Below are 17424 nucleotides of genomic sequence, written 5' to 3' on the forward strand. Positions count from 1 at the left end.
AGGAAGATTAGCCCTGAGCTAACGCCTGCTGCCAATCCTCCTCTTTTTTTTTTTTTTGCTGAAGAACTCTGGCCCTGAGCTAACATCCATGCCCATCTTCCTATACTTTATATGTGGGATGCCTGCCACAGCACGGCTTCACAAGCAGTGCGTAGGTCCACACCCGGGATCCAAATCAGCGAATCATGGGCTGCCAATGTGGAACGTGCTGACTTGACCGCTGCAACACCGGGCCAGCCCCTAGCCCTAACTTTTTTAGTTGTATGCTGTTTAATTTTGAATATTTGAGTTTCACCAATATATATTAATTTTAGTATTTGATGTGAGATATCTTTCTGAACTAATTTTCTCCCAAGTTGATAAACAATTATTGCAGCACATTTTACCATATGCTTTCTTCTCTCTGATTTGGCCATGCTTTCTTTGTCACATAAAAGTTTTCAGTTTATCAGGACCGACATCCGTGTCTTGTTGAAGGAGTCTGTTTTTCTTCTTGCTCAGGTTTCTTCCTGTTACATCCTTTGCCCATCACTGACCTTGATGAATATTAGTTAAATGAATGGCTATAATTTTGAATATGTTTTTGTCTCCTGATAAGCTAAGTGGCACTCTGATCTTCTGACATCAAGTACAGGTGTCTGTCTTTCACATTCTGTTTCTTTGCTCATTTCAATGCAATTTTGTTCAAATGTCTCCTAAATATGTTTGGTCTCAGATATATCGTGCAGGGACTTCTGAAAACCCGGCATCATTCTTTCAATGCAGCACTTTTTCCAAGAAGAGCTCCATGGCTGCGTAGTGGAGAGTCACTTAACATTTGATCAATTAGCAACAAGACACTGACTCAGAAACAAAGAAAAAGTTTTTTAACAAAATGGCATGAACAGACGACAAATCTGAGAAAGAAAGCCTTCTTTCTTCTGGTTAGCCCACTGACCCTTTTCTCTGGAATGGAATAGGGGTGATTTCAAAGATGCTTTTATGCTATCGCACGGAACTGTTCTGTGCTGTTTACGGATACTACAAGCTAGCCATTCACTGAAGCCACTCGGCGGCTGTCCTAAACATAAAAGGACAATTCAAGGGTAACTGACCTTGATACCCTGGTTTTATATGTTGAACATAAATTTGGTATTTACAGTCCTAGTCTGAAGTATACATTTGAAAAGTAAAGCAGAAAAGACATGTGAATATAAACTCAGTTATTAATACTACTCATATCATTAAACATGGTCTATTTGAAAACATTCCCGGGATATAAGTAGTGATTTATTTGTTTAGGGCGAAATTCCTCCTCCTCCTTCTCACTAAACAATCTCATCTGAGTTCTTCATGTTCAGTAAATTCTAAGCTCTGGGGAATACATTTTCCTTCCCATAACTCAATGTGGTTTGCATTAGTCCTTAATAAATATATTATGATATGCTCTATCCCTCCGTTTGCAGTTCAGAGACCACTGTAGCTTCCTGCCAACCACCTCCGAAATGAGCAAATAGGCTATAGCGCTCAAGGTGAGTAACCGTGTATCTTTTAAAATTGAATTATTATCCTTTTAAAAAATTAATCATCCCCACTTGTGCACCAACCTAGACAGAGTACTGACCTCCTCTAAGCGGTTTTGAAGGTTATTCAAAGTGGTGGTGACATTTTCAAGACGTTTCTCGAGTGCGTTCAGTTTTGAACCAACAGGATTCTGTAGCTGCTGAGAAGGAAGCACACAAAGGCGTTACATCAGGCAAAAGCAATGAGAGTGATAGCTGGATCGCAGTGAAATTACTTGAAGCCATTTGATTTTTCAGTTTCCCCATAATGCCTGAAGATCTTTTTCAGCAAGGTAAAGGTGTCGGTGATATTTTAGTGGTACAATACTGACATCCAATGAAGAAACAAATTAAATCTTATTTATTTCCTTTGAAGAGATAGAAAAGAGTTGTTTATCCTATTTCTATGAAATTGTTCACATTGAAGAATTCGTTCAATTTCAACTCACGTAAATTCACTTCTCTATATTGTCCCTTTAAAACAGTGTTAGAGTTATCGACACCGGTGTTGCATAAATACGTCGAAAGTTTTCTGTTGTAATCTCTTTTTGTTGTGGGGGATCAGTGGAAACACGGCAGACAAGTCCTTGTTTCTTAGTTCATCAGGCTATCAGCACTAAGTGAATATGTATCATTTGCTTGTACGTCATTATAGTCATGACATTAAAATGAACTTATAAAAGATATGCTGTTCATCCTAAAGAGAGCCAGTAATTATGGACGTTTTTCCCCGTAATTTGGTAGGGTTGGGGTGAGTCAATGTTCAGTTGATTTTCTAATATTACATAATGAGATGTGTTTTAACAATTAAAAAATAGGACAGAGCCCTTACTGCTGATGTGCTAAACCACAGTCTGTGTAAATGGACATTTCTACAAGGCTGCTGCTGTCAGTGGAAAGCAGAACCTCAGGCTGTCATTTTCCTTTCAGCAGAAAGCAATGTGGATGCTGCCCAACAGGAATGAAGGATTCTTTTCGAAACTCAGATAAGTTTGATAGTTTAGACTGAAAGCTCAAGAGCCTACTGAAAGAAAATTTGAAAAGGGAACCATGAGGGACACCTTTACATGTGTACACATGTGTTTTCCTGTTGAGCATACCTCCTCATTCTTTTGATAATGGAACCCCTCTTTATTGTGGAGTTCTATGTAGTTTGGTGGGAAAAATCCTTCCCCTCAGTGACAAGGGTGTGCATTGAGCCAGACTTGGCCAGTCTGAGGAATTCATCTCCTGCCAGAAGTGTTTAGTGAAGGCATCAGCACAAGAATCCAGCAGGGAGCTATCTTTCAGACTGCCAGGATTGCTAAACCTGTAGGACAGGAACTTTAGGCACAGTGGCTCTGGATTGCTGGATCCAGCTGTACCTGAAACCATTATTGGATGTTTTTAGTTGCATGAGTTAATACACTTATTTGTATACATAAGTTAGTTTATTCAGAGGCTTATTTTGTCTTTGCTTATAACAGAAAGAAACCTGAAGAATGCAATGAACCTCATATTGATGACAGGCATAAGAATTTTGAAACAAATCATGACTTCTTTACAACCATGGATTGATGCTACCAGAACATATTTATCGTTTCACAAAGGATTCCCTTTGGAGAAAAGAATGAAACTTACTCTCTATTATCCATGCAGAAAAAAGATAGTATTAATAGAAAGTCAAAAAGCAGTAAATGAGTGAAACGACATCTGAGTGGCATCTATTCATAATTGTCTTACTAATCAATTCAGTCATCTTGAATCACTTCTTATCTTTTTGTTTTTCTTTTATCTTTTATGAAGGAGTTGACCTCCATAGCATAAATCTGACTCACGCCAGATGCCTGTCCTGGATGGTCCAGAGGCTGTATCCACGGAGGGCTGACGGGCGCCTGCACAAAGCCATCAGGAAAAGCACAGCAACAAAACAGAAAAGAAAACACTAGCAAACGCAAAATCAAACACCAAACATATGTAGGAGATTCTAATACCCTAAGTAATCTAAGTTCGGATTTTCTTTTGACATAAACGTCTCAACCAAAGAGTTTACTCATTTTTTTGTTCGTTTTGCCTTTTGCCTTCCCTTCAATGTTTTGGGTGTGGTGAATCTAGGAATACGAATTTGGTTTTTTTCCCTTTTCTTTCTCATTCTTTTGTGGAAATTTTAATGAAAAAGAAGAGTTTAAGACACTGGAAAAGTATAATAGAAGCTTGGATACACTAGAATGTGGAAAGTCGGATTAACAGTATTTTTTCATTCCTTTAGTCAACAAAACAATTCAACACAAATCAAATGTGTATTGTGTGCTAGGCATTTTGCAAGAGTGTTTTTCTATTATTTTGAAAAAATAAAAGATTGATGCTGGGCCATTTGAGACAGGAACAGATGAAGGGATTTGGGTGGTTTTAAGCATAACTTTAAGTAGCATATTTTTCCCCACAATATTGGGTCTGTCTGTATACAAATTCGAACTGAGCAAGACATGGGGGTGGAGCAGAAATTGCTGAGAGGAGCAAGGCGCTTTCAGACTGTGTCCTGAGGTTTGCTGTTCCTTGCAGACCGCGGAAAACTCTCTCAGCACTGAGGGAGAGGGTCTCCTTTCCCACCCCAGAGGATCAATAACTTACACTTATTTTATCTCTTCAATGTCCCAGCAAACTAGAAATTTCTGGTTTAGTAGCTCTCGACAACGACCAGGCAGCAGAAAAACTTCTAACCAGATTAGTGAGCTAATAAGCAGGATGAAAATTGGAAGTGGTCACTCAGAGTCTGATTCAGTGTAAAAATGCATATTTTGCCTTACAGTTTAGTTACAAATAATTCCGTGGGGGGACCTAACTTGGTGGATATATCCGGGGAGGAGGATAGATAGAGAAGGAGGCATATCGTCCATATATGAACTTGGTGGGTGAGCTGTTGAAGCTCAGATACAAATTCACCAGGAGTGATTTAATTTTCTCAGTATAACATACTGTGTATAACCAACTGCCAGATTCTTAGCTCCTCTCTGATTGGGCCCCACATAGTAATTGAGCTGAAATAACAAGGTCGGGCTAAATAGTGTATTGAGGGGCGGGGAAAGTGGTTCTTTTTATGACTGCATAAAGATTCTGCATAATTGTTTTGCTTTTATCACTATTTTCCTATTTGGTATAACTCTGAACGTGATCCGTTCTATTTTTTAAAAGGCAGCTCTTTATTTCACCCAGATGATGAATCCATTAGGTATCAATCTGAAACGTGTGCTGTTTTCTTGCTTCGTACAAGGACGACTATCTCAGGCCAATATTCTGCAGGAACTGCAGGCTCTGTTTAGGCTCTGCCATCCAGGACTGACCACTGCCACACTTTGTTGCAAACATTTCCATAGTCGTCATCTAAGACTGTGGCTTTCACTGATGTTTCTTCAGTCTTTAAATTTGTGGACAGAGATGATTAAGGATTACATTGCCCTGATTACCATCAACTGGTTAACAGTGTATAGAGATTTACCTTGTGATACTACTAAGAGAAGCGAAGTCAGTAGGAATGGGCTATTGATGCAGCAGATAATGCCTTCTACAGGAAGGAAATCGAGATGTGTTCTGGTCACTCTCTCTCCCCCCATTTAACATATTCCATAAATATTTTATATCTCTAGATGAATATTCCCCTGCTACAGACAATTGAATGATAAACATTCTCTTGTATGAAAATGAATTAGTTTTATTACCAGGATCTAATAGTGGTTGTAATAGAAACTAACTCGAACTGTTTATTTCCTGGCAGAAAAAAAGAGCTGCTGTAAAATATTCTAAAATGGAAGTTAATATATTGGGTAAAACGTTTGGTTTATTTATACTGTATTGCATATTAATATATGAAGGCTCATCTTGTGCTCTGTGTGGTTTATCGGGCATTTTTATACGGCTTAAGGGGCAATGAGTAGCACCCTATAAACATGTTGGAAGCTAAAATTATTCAGTCCCACTCTCTGGTCTGGCATTGTGAAGACTTGCTTGTCCAGTTGTTGCTGTGTTAAGAGCACACCAGAATTGCTGTCTGATGACAATCTTAGTCTTACCTGTGGGTATTACCTGGCTCACCTGGGAGCAGAGGTGAGCAGCCCCTCTGGCTAGGTACATGTCCTTTACAGGATCTTAATTTTTACAAGAGGATATCAGCCTGCTCCCGCAACTGCCTATTGGAGCATGCAACACCTCGCTGAACTTCCTCGGGAGAGCAACTGTCCTCAGGGTCCTTCCACAAACCTAATCTTGACCTGACAGTCTTTCAATGGCTTTCAAAGCTTGCCTGAGAGAAATGATGGTCATAAAGGACTGTACAAAGATTATATTATCCATCCATTTGTTTAGATTTTTATTTTTCAAACATTTTTCTAGTAGCAGGATACTTTTTTCAAATGGGATTTTACACACAGCCTTACAAATAAAATGGATTAAAAGAAGAGTCTACACCATGGGACTCTCCTTTGACGGAGATGGGACCCCTCGATGTCTTCCGTGGAACCCACAGCTCTGCAATGAACAGTTTGAAAACCACTGCTCTAATCTGGGGTTGCAAGCCCAGATGCCTTTAGAGGTCTGCTCAGGTGGAGGAAAATGAGTCTGTCTCTAAGATACTTGGGAAGTAGTGAGGGATATAGATATATAAGAAACAAATATCATATTTGAATGAATGCCTTTGGGGAGTTATGCATGTTCTTGTTATATATATATGTGTGTGTGTGTGTATGTTTGTGTGTGTGTAAGTGTGTATATGTGTGTGTTTGTGTGTATACACAGAGGATAACTGACAGATCTACATAATCTAGGAAAATTGTTTAATCTCTCTGAGGTACTGCTCTCATTTTTAAAATGGGAATATTATCACCTAACCCATCAGTTTGTTGGCTAATTAAATGAGGTAATTGTATGAAATACTTTATTAGATTGCCCGGCACATAAGAAGCACTCAGTAACTGTGAGGTGGTCATGCTTATTGTGTAACTGGAACAATGCATGCCTACATGAGAGCTAATGACAATCATCAATTATGTTTTGGGGATTGATAGCTTTGGTTTCCACTTTATAACTCCATTTTTTATTTGCTGAGCTATTGTGAAATAAATTACATACATCTTTACATTTCATCTCTATGTACTTCCATTGTGCATCTTTACAAAAATAAGAACACACACATACCTAAAATAACATTACCACATCTGAAAATAAAATTTCCTTAATGCATCCAATACTCAGTCCACTGTCAAATTTTACCATTGGTCCCCAAAAGGTCTTTTATAGTATATCTGTCCAATAAACAACTTAAATGGGAAAACACTTAAGTTGCTTTCTGTGTAATCTAAACATTGTTTGGCCGTTTCTAAGCAATTAATTTTATACAAGTTGGCTAGTAGAACAAGACAAATGTTAGGCCAACGGAAAGGACAAAGAAAAGACCTGGCTAGAACAGTCTGTTACAGCTGAACGGACAGCCAGAGCATGCTGTTCATGGCGAGTGGTATTTTTGCGGTTGGACTCCAATGTCACAGGATAGGGAGTCATGCTTTTGGATTCATTTCAGCAAGTAATACAACAATGAACAACATACAAACCTGAGAATTGACAGTATAGAAGAGAATTCATGACTGTTTCCGTAGAAAGATACTTGTCTGATAAATTACGCATATAATTGTGCAGCTGGATGATTCTGCCTTTAAGCACCAGGAAGATATGTTGATGCAAAGGAATGAAGTTTTAGTAAAGCCAATGCAGTTCCAAATTTAAATCTTCTATTATAAAATGATGTGACAAAGAGTTGTTTTTTGCTTTTCAAATGTGAGTGCTAGTTTCTTTGATTTTTGAGCTGTTGACATAGATTTTCACCTCTTGTGGTCTTGTATTTTATGAGAGATTCACAGCAATCAGAGATAAACGAGAATGAAACTGAGCATTTGCTTTTTTATTCCCTTTAGCCTGAGGTTTCCAAACATATGTGCCACTCCGTCAATTGGAGTGAATATCCCCCGATTTCTGAACTTTGAAGGTAAAGCTAAATCTCTTTTCTTCCCCTAAGTTACCAACAAACGCATACACACAATCACACTCACGCAGTCCTTGTATAATATTTTTTGGAAGTAATTTGCCAACTTCAAGAATCGTCAGTATGATTTCCGCTATCATATGAAACAATTGGTTTATTGTGAGTTTGGGAATCAGGTCAGATATTTTAACCATTCCTTCTCAGTGTCCTTCCTTGTCTCCACTGCTCCCTGTTTTCTCATTCTAAATATTTTTTCTGAGTGATCACATTCATTATGCTCCAACTACGTTAAGTTTTCTTATTCAAAAATATAATTAATTCAAGAAATATCGAGCACCTGCTCTGTATCAGGCACTTTCCTAGGCACTAGGGCTACGTAGTAAACAAGACAGGCAAACACGTCGAAGCTCACGGAGCTCGCGTTCTACAGGGAGGAGAGAGAAAATAACCCAAATAAACTAGCGATACATACTATGCGATGGAGAAAAATGAAGTCAAGAAGGAAGAAAGGGCGTTCTGGTGAAGCGGGAGTGGGGAGAGGAGTCACAATCATAAATAGTGTATATGGGAAGCTCTGATCATGCCAGGTGCACTGTCATGGGGCTGTATTTACTAGAAGAACGGGGAGGTTGATAATGTTTTTCAAAACTTTATTCTTCTAGAGCAGTTTTAGGTTTACAACAGAATTGAGAGGAAGATACGGAAATCTTCCACATGCCCCCTACCCCAGACATGCTCAGCCTCCCCAATTACCAATATTACTCATCAGAATGGGACTTTTTTTTTTTAAACCAAGGAAGGACCTACATTGGCACATCATTATCACCTAAAGTCCGTAGTTAATATTCGGGTTGACTTTTGGTGCTGTACATTCTATGGGTTTGGAAAAATGTATTATGACATGTACTTACCATTGTAGTATCATAGAGTAACTTCACTGCCCTAAAAATGCTCTGTGCTCCACCTGTTCGTCTCTCCCTTCCTCCTACCTCCTGATGACCACTGATCTTTTTTTTTTTTTTTGAGGAAGATTAGCCCTGAGCTAATATCTGCTGCCGATCCTCCTCTTTTTGCTGAGGAAGAATGGCCCTGAGCTAACATCTGTGCCCATCTTCCTGTACTTTATATGTGGGACGCCTACCACAGCATGGCATGTCAAGCGGTGCCATGTCTGCACCTGGGATCCAAACTGGCAAACCCTGGGCCGCCGAAGCGGAATGTGCAAACTTAACTGCTGTGCCACCGGGCCAGCCCCACCGCTCCAGATTTTAACCATTGTAATAGATGTGTGGTGGTATCTCGTCGTTTTAATTTGCATTTCCCAGATGACATATGACGTGAAATATCTCATGTTTATTTGCATACTTGCTTATATGTTTACTTGCCATCTGTATATCTTCTTTAGTGAAGTGTCTGTTAAGGTCTTTTGCCCATTTTTAATCTAATTGTTTGCTGACTAATCGTTAAGTTTTAAGAGTTCTTTGTATATTTTGGATAACAATCCTTTATCAGATGTGTCTTTTGCAAATATTTTCTTCCAGTCTGTGGCTTGTCTTCTCATTCTCTTGACATTGTCTTTCACACAACAGAAGTTTTTCATTTTAATGAAGCCCAGCTTATCAATTATTTCCTTCATGAATCGTGACTTTGGTGTTGTATTGAAAAAGTCATTATATCCAAGGTCATCTAGGCTTTCTCCTATGTTAGCTTCTAGGAGTTTTATAGTTTTGACATAAAACTATATGATCCATTTTGAGTTAATTTTTATGAAAAGTGTAAGGTCTGTGCCCAGATTCAGATTTTGTATGTGGCTGTCCGGTTGTTCTAGCACTGTTTGTTAAACAGACTATCTTTGCTCCATTGCATTGCCTTTGCTCTTTTGTCAAAAATCAGCCAACTATGTTTATAAGGGTCTATTCTGGGGATCTCTATTGTGTCCTATTGATCCATTTGTCTGTTCTTTCACCAATACCACACTGTCTTTTATATTCCCATAGCTTTATAGTAAGTCTTGAAATTGGGTAGCATCAGGACTCTGATTTTCTTCTCCTCCTTCAGCATTGTGTTGGCTGTCCTGGGTGGTTTATAATGTTTTGTAAAAAGGCTCAAATCGCCTAGATTTGGTTTTGACTTTCACCAGCTGGGATGAGAAGCCAGTTGTTGGTGACTGAGTTGAGGACAGTTAGGAGGTTACTGACATAACCAAGTAAGCTCTGACTAGGGATGTTCCAGTAGGTGTAAGGGAGAAATGGTCAGATTCTGAAAATACTTTGAATGTAGAACCAACAGAATATCGATATTGGAGAAAGTAAGTGTCAAATTGTCATCCAAACTTTTGTCCTGAGAAACTATGAGAGTGGCGTTTTAATGAGATGTGAGATGTAAAGAGTTCAAAAGGAGCAGGTTGTGTGTGTGTCAGGGAGAAAAAGAGTCAAGAGGGATATTTTGTTTGAGATGCCTGTTAAACATCCAAATGGTGATGTTGTGTAGAAAGTCTTGAATATAAGAGGCTTGAGTTCAGGGGCGAGTTATCAGTTTAAACTTTGGGTAGAGATATCAGCTTAAAGTTTTCAGCATCATGTCTCAAACCATGAGATTGGGTGAGATCACTAAATAAATGAGTGCACATAAAGAGATCCAATGAGTGAGATCTGAGACACTATGCTACTTAAAGATTGGAAATATAAGAAGGAAACAGCAAAGGAAATGAAGAAGGGGACATCAATGAGAAAAGAGGAAAACCAGGAAAGGATGGTGACCTGGAAACCAACTGAAATAGTCCTTTAAGAAAGAGAGAGTGATCTGCAGGATCAAATGCTGTCGATAGGTCAAGCAAAATGACCGCTAATGAGTGCCTTTGGATTTTGGAATACAGGGTGATTGGTGATTTAACAAAAGCTGTTATTTTGTAGTGTTTGAGGAAAAACTTAACTGGAGTGGGTTCAAGAGAGCATAGGAGCTGTGGAGATAAAAAATAGAAGACATAATAGAAGAAATAAGAAGTGAGCCTCGACAATTCTTTTGAGAGTTTACCTAAAACAAGGAAATAGGGCAGCTGTGGAGAGGGTTGCAAGAACCAAGAGAATACATTTAATTTTTAAGATAGGAGAAATAACAACATGTTCATAGAGAATGAAATAGTCCAGTAGAGAGGGAAAATCGAAGCTTCAGGGACACAGGAGAGTTTCTGGATTGACATCCTTGAGTAGGTGAGAGGAGACAAGACCTAGTATTCAAGTGAAAGATTTGGCTTTAGCTAGAAGCACAGGTGAATCCTCCACAGTAATGGAAGAGAAATTATAGGACACAGATGTGGGACGGTGGGTAGATATAGTGGTATGAGCGTGTAGATGTAATTTTCAGACTGTTTCCTTTTAATTAATGAAATAAGGTCATTGACCTAAAGTAATGGGGGAACCGATGTGAAGGTTTTGAGGGGAGGGAAATAGAGTAGACTTGTTACTCAGAAGAGTAGATTAGTAAATGGACTAGAAAAATATAGTGTGTTACTTGGGCAGTATTAGGGACTCACTTGATGGAACACACAATGAGTTGAAAGTGACTGTGGTCTGAATGTGCTGTCCTCACTACATTCTGTCACGTGAGTACAGGCTTAGAGTGGGCTGAGAGCTAGTGTTTGGATTTTGCTAAATATGGCAAAGCAAGAGAGGGGGATGATTATAATAATTGGTCGTGGAAGTTAAGCTGGTGAATTGATTGAGTCAAGTGAAGTGAGAGGAAAGTGGGAGGCAGGTAAAATGTAAGTATTATTGGTCTGGGGATAAGGATTGCTCGAGCTGGAGTACATGTTAGTTTCCTATTGCTGCTGTAGCAAATCACCACAAACTGAGCAGTTTAAAACAACACAAATTTATTGTTTTGCCATCTCAGATGTGAGAAGTCCAAAATATGTCAGGGTGATGGCAAGGTTGAGCTTCCTTCTAGAGGCTGTGGGGAACATCCTGGTTTTTGCCTTTTCTAGCTTCTAGAGGCTGCCCCTGTCCTTGGCTCATGGTCCCCTTTCATCTTCAAAGCCAGCAATGTCTATTTGTGTCTGTCTCAAGATGCCATCTTGGTTCTGACTTTTTTGTCTCTCTCTTCATCATTTAAATACACTCATGATTATATCGGGCACACCTAGATAATCCAGAATTTTAAGGTTAGCTCCTTAGTAGCCTTAGTTACATCTGCAAACTTAATTCCCCCTTGCCATGTAACATAGGGATTAGGACGCTGACTTCTTTGGGGACCATTATTCTGCCTATCATAGGGTATTAAAAGTAGTGAGCAGGAATAATGAGGGGAGATGAGAGGAAACATATTAAGAAAGAAGTCATTGGAGAGTGGGAAGCTTGAAATTATTTGGTAATGAGAAGTTCTAGAGGTTGACCATGGGAATGAGCCAACTTCAATGGAAGAGAGTAGTCTAAAGAATTAAAAGACTAGCGTGTTAAAATAGTAATTTCTGAAGTTATTAAAATGTCTATCGAATTGTGAGAAAATCAACTTGAGAGGGATCCATGAGATAAAATATTTAATTAATGAGGGGCCAGCCCAGTGGCACAGCAGTTAAGTTCACACACTCCACTTTGGCAGCCAGGGGTTCACCAGTTCAGATCCCGGCTGTGGACCTAGGCACCACTTGGCAAGCCATGCTGTGGCAGGCATCCCACATATAAAGTGGAGGAAGATGGGCATGGATATTAGCGCAGGGCCAATATTCCTCAGCAAAAAAAAAAAAAAGGGAATTGGTGGCAAATGTTAGCTCAGGGCTAATCTTCCTAAAAAAAAAATTAATTAATGAGGAGAGTGAAGCACTGTGGTAGAGCAAAGACTTTGAGTCATTACAAGTTTCAGCTGGTCCTCTTGAGCTCTTCTTGACCTCTGTTGTGAGAACTGTATCCAAATTGTGGCTGCTCATTCAGCTTGGGTTCTAGAATGGGAAGACATGTGAAGCAGACCTGAAACGTATCCACAACCTGGACCTAAGGCCAGGTGAGTCCAGCTCATCCTAGTCAAGCTAGACAAATGATTGTCTTTGTGAATAACTGAGTTTTGGGGTCCTTTTCATGCAGTATTATGCGGCAAAAGCTGACTGATACACCAAGGAATGGTAGATGACAGTAATAAGCAGGTCTAGTGGCAGAGCATTCTGAAGATACAGAATTCAAAGCCTTTTTTTCTTTACAGGGAAAAGGGAGGGGAAATGATCTGGAATCCACTATGAGAAACAAAGACACCTACTCCTTTTAGAGTTCTGGGGGTGTAAGGGCTGTGAGGGGAAATCAAACTCAGTGTTAGAGATTTCAAGGGAAATGAGCTGCACAAAGGAGACCTGTGTTTTCACTAGAGCAAGAAGGTGAAGGGAAAATTTAGAGAAGTTGAGGATATAGGGGAATTTGCTAACGATTACCCATAGCACAGTTCCATAGCACAGTTGTAAGATTTCCACTTTGATCTCTTTCTTATTTTCAGGTCTTTATTTTCCACTGTCTAGCATGCATCTCAAGCTCAAAACAGTCAAAACTGAACTTGTTTCCCCATAAACGTGCTCCACCTCCCATAGCATCTTTCATTTCCCCTGAGCTGGGGACTTGAAGACGTCTTTGATTCTCCCCTCTCTACTTTACCTCCCACATTCAGTGGAAGCCCAGGTCCTGTCTGTTATACTTGCACATATTTCCCAAATGAGTCTCACTTTTCCATCTTTATAACTTCTGACCTAGTATTTGTGCTGTTTTCATTATTTGCATGAGACATTAAAAGAATTTTCTGAAATGCCTTTTTGCCTCTAGTCTCACCTCCAATTAACCAGGTTAGATAATAAAAAGGATATAGATTCTGGAGTCAGATCTTTCTCAATTTGCATACTGGTTTTGAGACTTACTGTGGGACAAGAGAAAAGAGAATTAGAGCTTTATATGATCTTAAACTTTCCTCACCTGTCATAATGGGACACAAAATTACCTGCTTCACCAGGTTGCTGCTAGAGTTAAATGAAAAAGCACCTAGCTAATTTACGGTGCTAAATGATGTCCAATGAATGTTAGTTTCCTTCTTCCTCTTCTGTTTGTAGAGCAAACTTTCCATAATGCAAATTTGATTGTGTTATTTTACGGTGAAAAAAAAATCTCAAGTAAATTCTTCTTGACTGTAGAATGGAAAACAGCTCTCTCCCATGGCATAAAAGGACGTTATCTGGCCCTTTTATATCTTTTCCCCCTCATCCTTGGGCACAGCTAGTGAGTCTAAGTTATAGTAACTCCATTGGTGCTGAACCCACATGGCTCAATTTCTAAGTAGTCTAGCATCCTGAAAATGGGCTAAGCAGAAACTGCCACCTGCTCATCAAAAATCTATTTTCTATAAAAAAAATAAAAAAATAAAACTCCATTTTCTCTTTTGTTGTAGCAGAAACTTACGAGCTGTAATCAATATCTGTGTTATCTCGCTCCTTATATTCTCTATGCGTTTCAATCTTCTGCATTAAGATGGGGCCATGTTTCTGTGTGCTGGGTAGCAGAATGTACGTGGAAGTGATAAGTACCATTTCCAGGCCTGACCCTTAAAGCCTTGCATAATCCTCGGTGCTCACTTTCTCCTCCTTTGTGCAGACCAGGTATGGACAGTACAGTGGAGGACTTGGAGCCTCTGAGGTATGGCAGAGCCATGAGCTGACAGGAGTTTGGACCCCTAAATGATTACATAAAGCAGTGTTCCCATTCCAGCCAACATTGGATTGTGATGTAAACAAGAAAGAAACTTTTTTGAAGTGATAATCCGTTGATTTTTTAATTGATTCTGTTAACTGCTAGCTGCCAGACTAACACAAAAATTGAGTGGGGGAATGCCGCTGGAATAAAACCTACACTATGGGCCAGTGGTTCCATGGTTGGGCAATGAGCTACAGAGACACCGATGTAACAGGATGACAGTTGAGATCCATCCTTTATGAAGGCAAAATATTTTGTAAAAATGTAGTTTATGATAACTAGCAGGGCAGACCTCAAGCCTACCAATACTATTTCTATGAAAAGAGGTTGGAAAACAGAACATTATTTGTGAGTATTGGTTACTATTGAAGGAGTTTGGCAAGGTATTGTAAGAAAGAAAAGAGGTCAGAAGTAGTTGGCTTATTTGTGAGCAAAAAGGAAACAAGAGGAATTTGGAGGCCTTTCTAAGGTGGGAAAGCCAATTGATTCTGAACTCCAAGTGGTACGAGACATAAAAGATGAGACAGACAAAAGCTTTGAGCGTTGAAGACCCAGTGAGGCTCTTCCATTAAAGTGAGTTACTCAGCACCGTAGAAAAATCAAAGTTATCTTCCCACTCAGGCCTACTGTTTCACCTGGTGTCAAGGTACCTCATTAAAGTGAGAGAGGAGATTTAAGAGTGAGCGAACACAAAAATAAAATGAGGTCTAGGAAAGTTCTTTGAGTGTGGTTACTGACACGTGAAAGTAACTGGAAGCAAGTCAGAAGCCTACTGCTAAGTTTTTGAGGGACTTGTCAATGAAAAAATGTCAAAGAAAAAAGCCTTTGAATGTTCAAGCTATTAACAAAATTTCAGGCCACTGAGCTTACTCCAAGAGGAATTGAGTTACGAAGGCAGGACTGCCCCAAAATGATGACCTTCTCTCCAGTGCAGAGTGATGGAAGATGAAGAACCTTCCAAGAAGGTGAGTCAGGGGCCGTGGAGAATAATGGAAATTGAAGAGTTCCTCCCAGAAGCCAGACGCAGGGTCTAACTCAGGAACCTCTGCCAAGTGCTAGGAAAAGAATCTTTGTTAACGTGTTAGCCCACCAGGACTTCAGAACTGCTACTGCCAAGTGACTGCTCTCATTCTTCCCTTCTTCAAATGCGCATATATATCAGTTATTCTGCTTTTGCTCCATACTGTACATATAACATACATGTTTTTTGTGCAGCATCCAAATAAACTTGCTTTCTTTGTACATATGGTACCACCAGGAATAGCGTCTGAACTTGAGGACTGCACTTCTCCTGGAGATTCTAGACTTCGAGTTAGAGGCACTGACTGGATGGGGCTTTGGTTGTCTCCTGTGGGGAGGTGAGAAGGCTGTCCTATGTGAGGACAGTCAAAGGTATATTCAAAACAGAAGATATGTTCAAAACAGAACAAAGACTGGCTAGTTGTTCACAAATATCTATTTTATTTGGCAAAAAGCCAGACATTACTCCTAAGCCTTTTCATAGGTGGAGCTCTATGACCAATTTCTGGTAGAAGGGATGTCCGCCACTTTCAGGCCAAGCACTCAAATGAGTCTCTCTCCTTTTGTCTTCTGGTCTCTGAGGATCAGGCAGAAGCCTTAATGTCCTAGGATACGTTGGAACCACTATATGGAAGCAAGCTGATCCTTGAACGGCTGCACAAAGCAGAACCTCCTTGATAACCCTCACTGTACGGTGACGTAGGCAAGAAGCAAACGCTTACTGTGATAAGCCACCACGATTGCTTTTTTTTTTTTAGGAGAAGTTAGACTTTTTGCCCAGTACACTTGAATTTCAGAAGACAAAGCTAGATTATAGTTCCCAGTTTCCCTTAGAGTTTATTGTGACCACATGACTAACTTCTAGCAAGTGGAATATGAGTAGATGTGAAGTGTGCCATTTCTAAGCTATCCGACAGGACCTTTCAAGATCTCTCCCTCCTTCTGTTGGGTGGATGCAGAAGGCAGTCATGCTTTAGGAGACAGCAGGACCTGCAAAGGAAGGAGCCTGGTCTCTGAATCACTGCAGGGAGAAAAGCCACATGTCAACCAAGAACATGCATTTTACGTGAGTGGGAGGTAACTTTCGTTTGTATTTGTACACACCTCTATGTATTTTTGTAGTGGCACTTAGTATTTACCCTAAGTAATAAATGGACCATATTCCTTTATATCTTCACTGCTTGCACATTATTTAGTCAGTTTGGGATGCCCTTCCCTGACTTGTCCACCTGAAAACTCCTATTCAACCTTCAAAACTCATCTCGAATCTCAACTACTCCCCAAACTTTTCTTAATTTCCTGGGTAGTTATCTATTCTCTTCTCCAGGATAATCAAGAATTTGATATAGTTCTATTATCATCTTTACATTCTTCAATTATAATTATTGATTTGTGTATTACTCTTTCCTTCTTGACAATTAAGTCTCAGAGGGCAGGAGTTCATATTTCTCTGTTTCTACCATGCCTCACAGAGTAGATGTCACGTGCTTCCAAATGAACAAAATTATTTGTATGGAGATACGTTGTCATCTTATGTGGTCAACGTTACTGAAATGTTTTATAAGTACTGAATATATATTGAATAAGATCAAACTAAAAAATACAGTATAAAAGCAAAGCTCATTAAAACAGATTCAGCTCTGGAACAAATAGAACAAATTATCCATCTGTCTGTGTCAGTTTCAGAATATTGAAGTCCTAATAATGTCATGGCCCTGATGGAAGAGAACAGAGAATGCAATAATGGAGATTTCTCTTCCCACTCACGTCAGGTTAAGAAGGGATGCTAATTATTCCTACACTAGTCCATTAATTATTCACAAACCTGGCCGTCTGAGCGCTCTGTCTCCCCTCTCTCAGAGTAAGGTTTCAGGCCTCCTAGGGCATGTGCAGTATAGGGGTTGTTCAAATGCTGTATTTAGACTTCTGCAGAGATTTCTCACCACTTTGTTCAAGGTCTTTTACGACTGAATAGAAATCTTTGTTTCATCAAGTGCATTCCCAAATATGAGAGAAAGCCATTTTGGAGAAAGGTAATTATATTTTATTTCAGATCCAATATAAACAAAGGAGAACAACTTATAGGCAAAGTTCAATTTCTATCTGATTAGTTCATGTATGATTGACTTACATGATTTGTGAG

At 39.5% G+C, this 17424-nt stretch overlaps 1 protein-coding gene across 1 annotated transcript in view; it reads right to left on the minus strand.

Moving 5' to 3' along the window:
- The window catches only part of LOC124237259 (uncharacterized), a 73831-nt gene that overhangs the window by 17009 nt on the left and 39398 nt on the right, over positions 1–17424 (minus strand). Inside the window, exons 5-6 of the mRNA XM_046656719.1 lie at positions 3359–3415; positions 1604–1702 (exon numbers count right to left, since the gene is read on the minus strand). Of these exons, the coding sequence (XP_046512675.1) occupies positions 1604–1702; positions 3359–3415 (156 nt within the window). The remainder of the gene's footprint in view (positions 1–1603; positions 1703–3358; positions 3416–17424) is intronic.

This window comes from Equus quagga, chromosome 3 (assembly GCF_021613505.1).
Source record: "Equus quagga isolate Etosha38 chromosome 3, UCLA_HA_Equagga_1.0, whole genome shotgun sequence".
NCBI classification, from domain to species: Eukaryota; Metazoa; Chordata; class Mammalia; order Perissodactyla; family Equidae; genus Equus; species Equus quagga.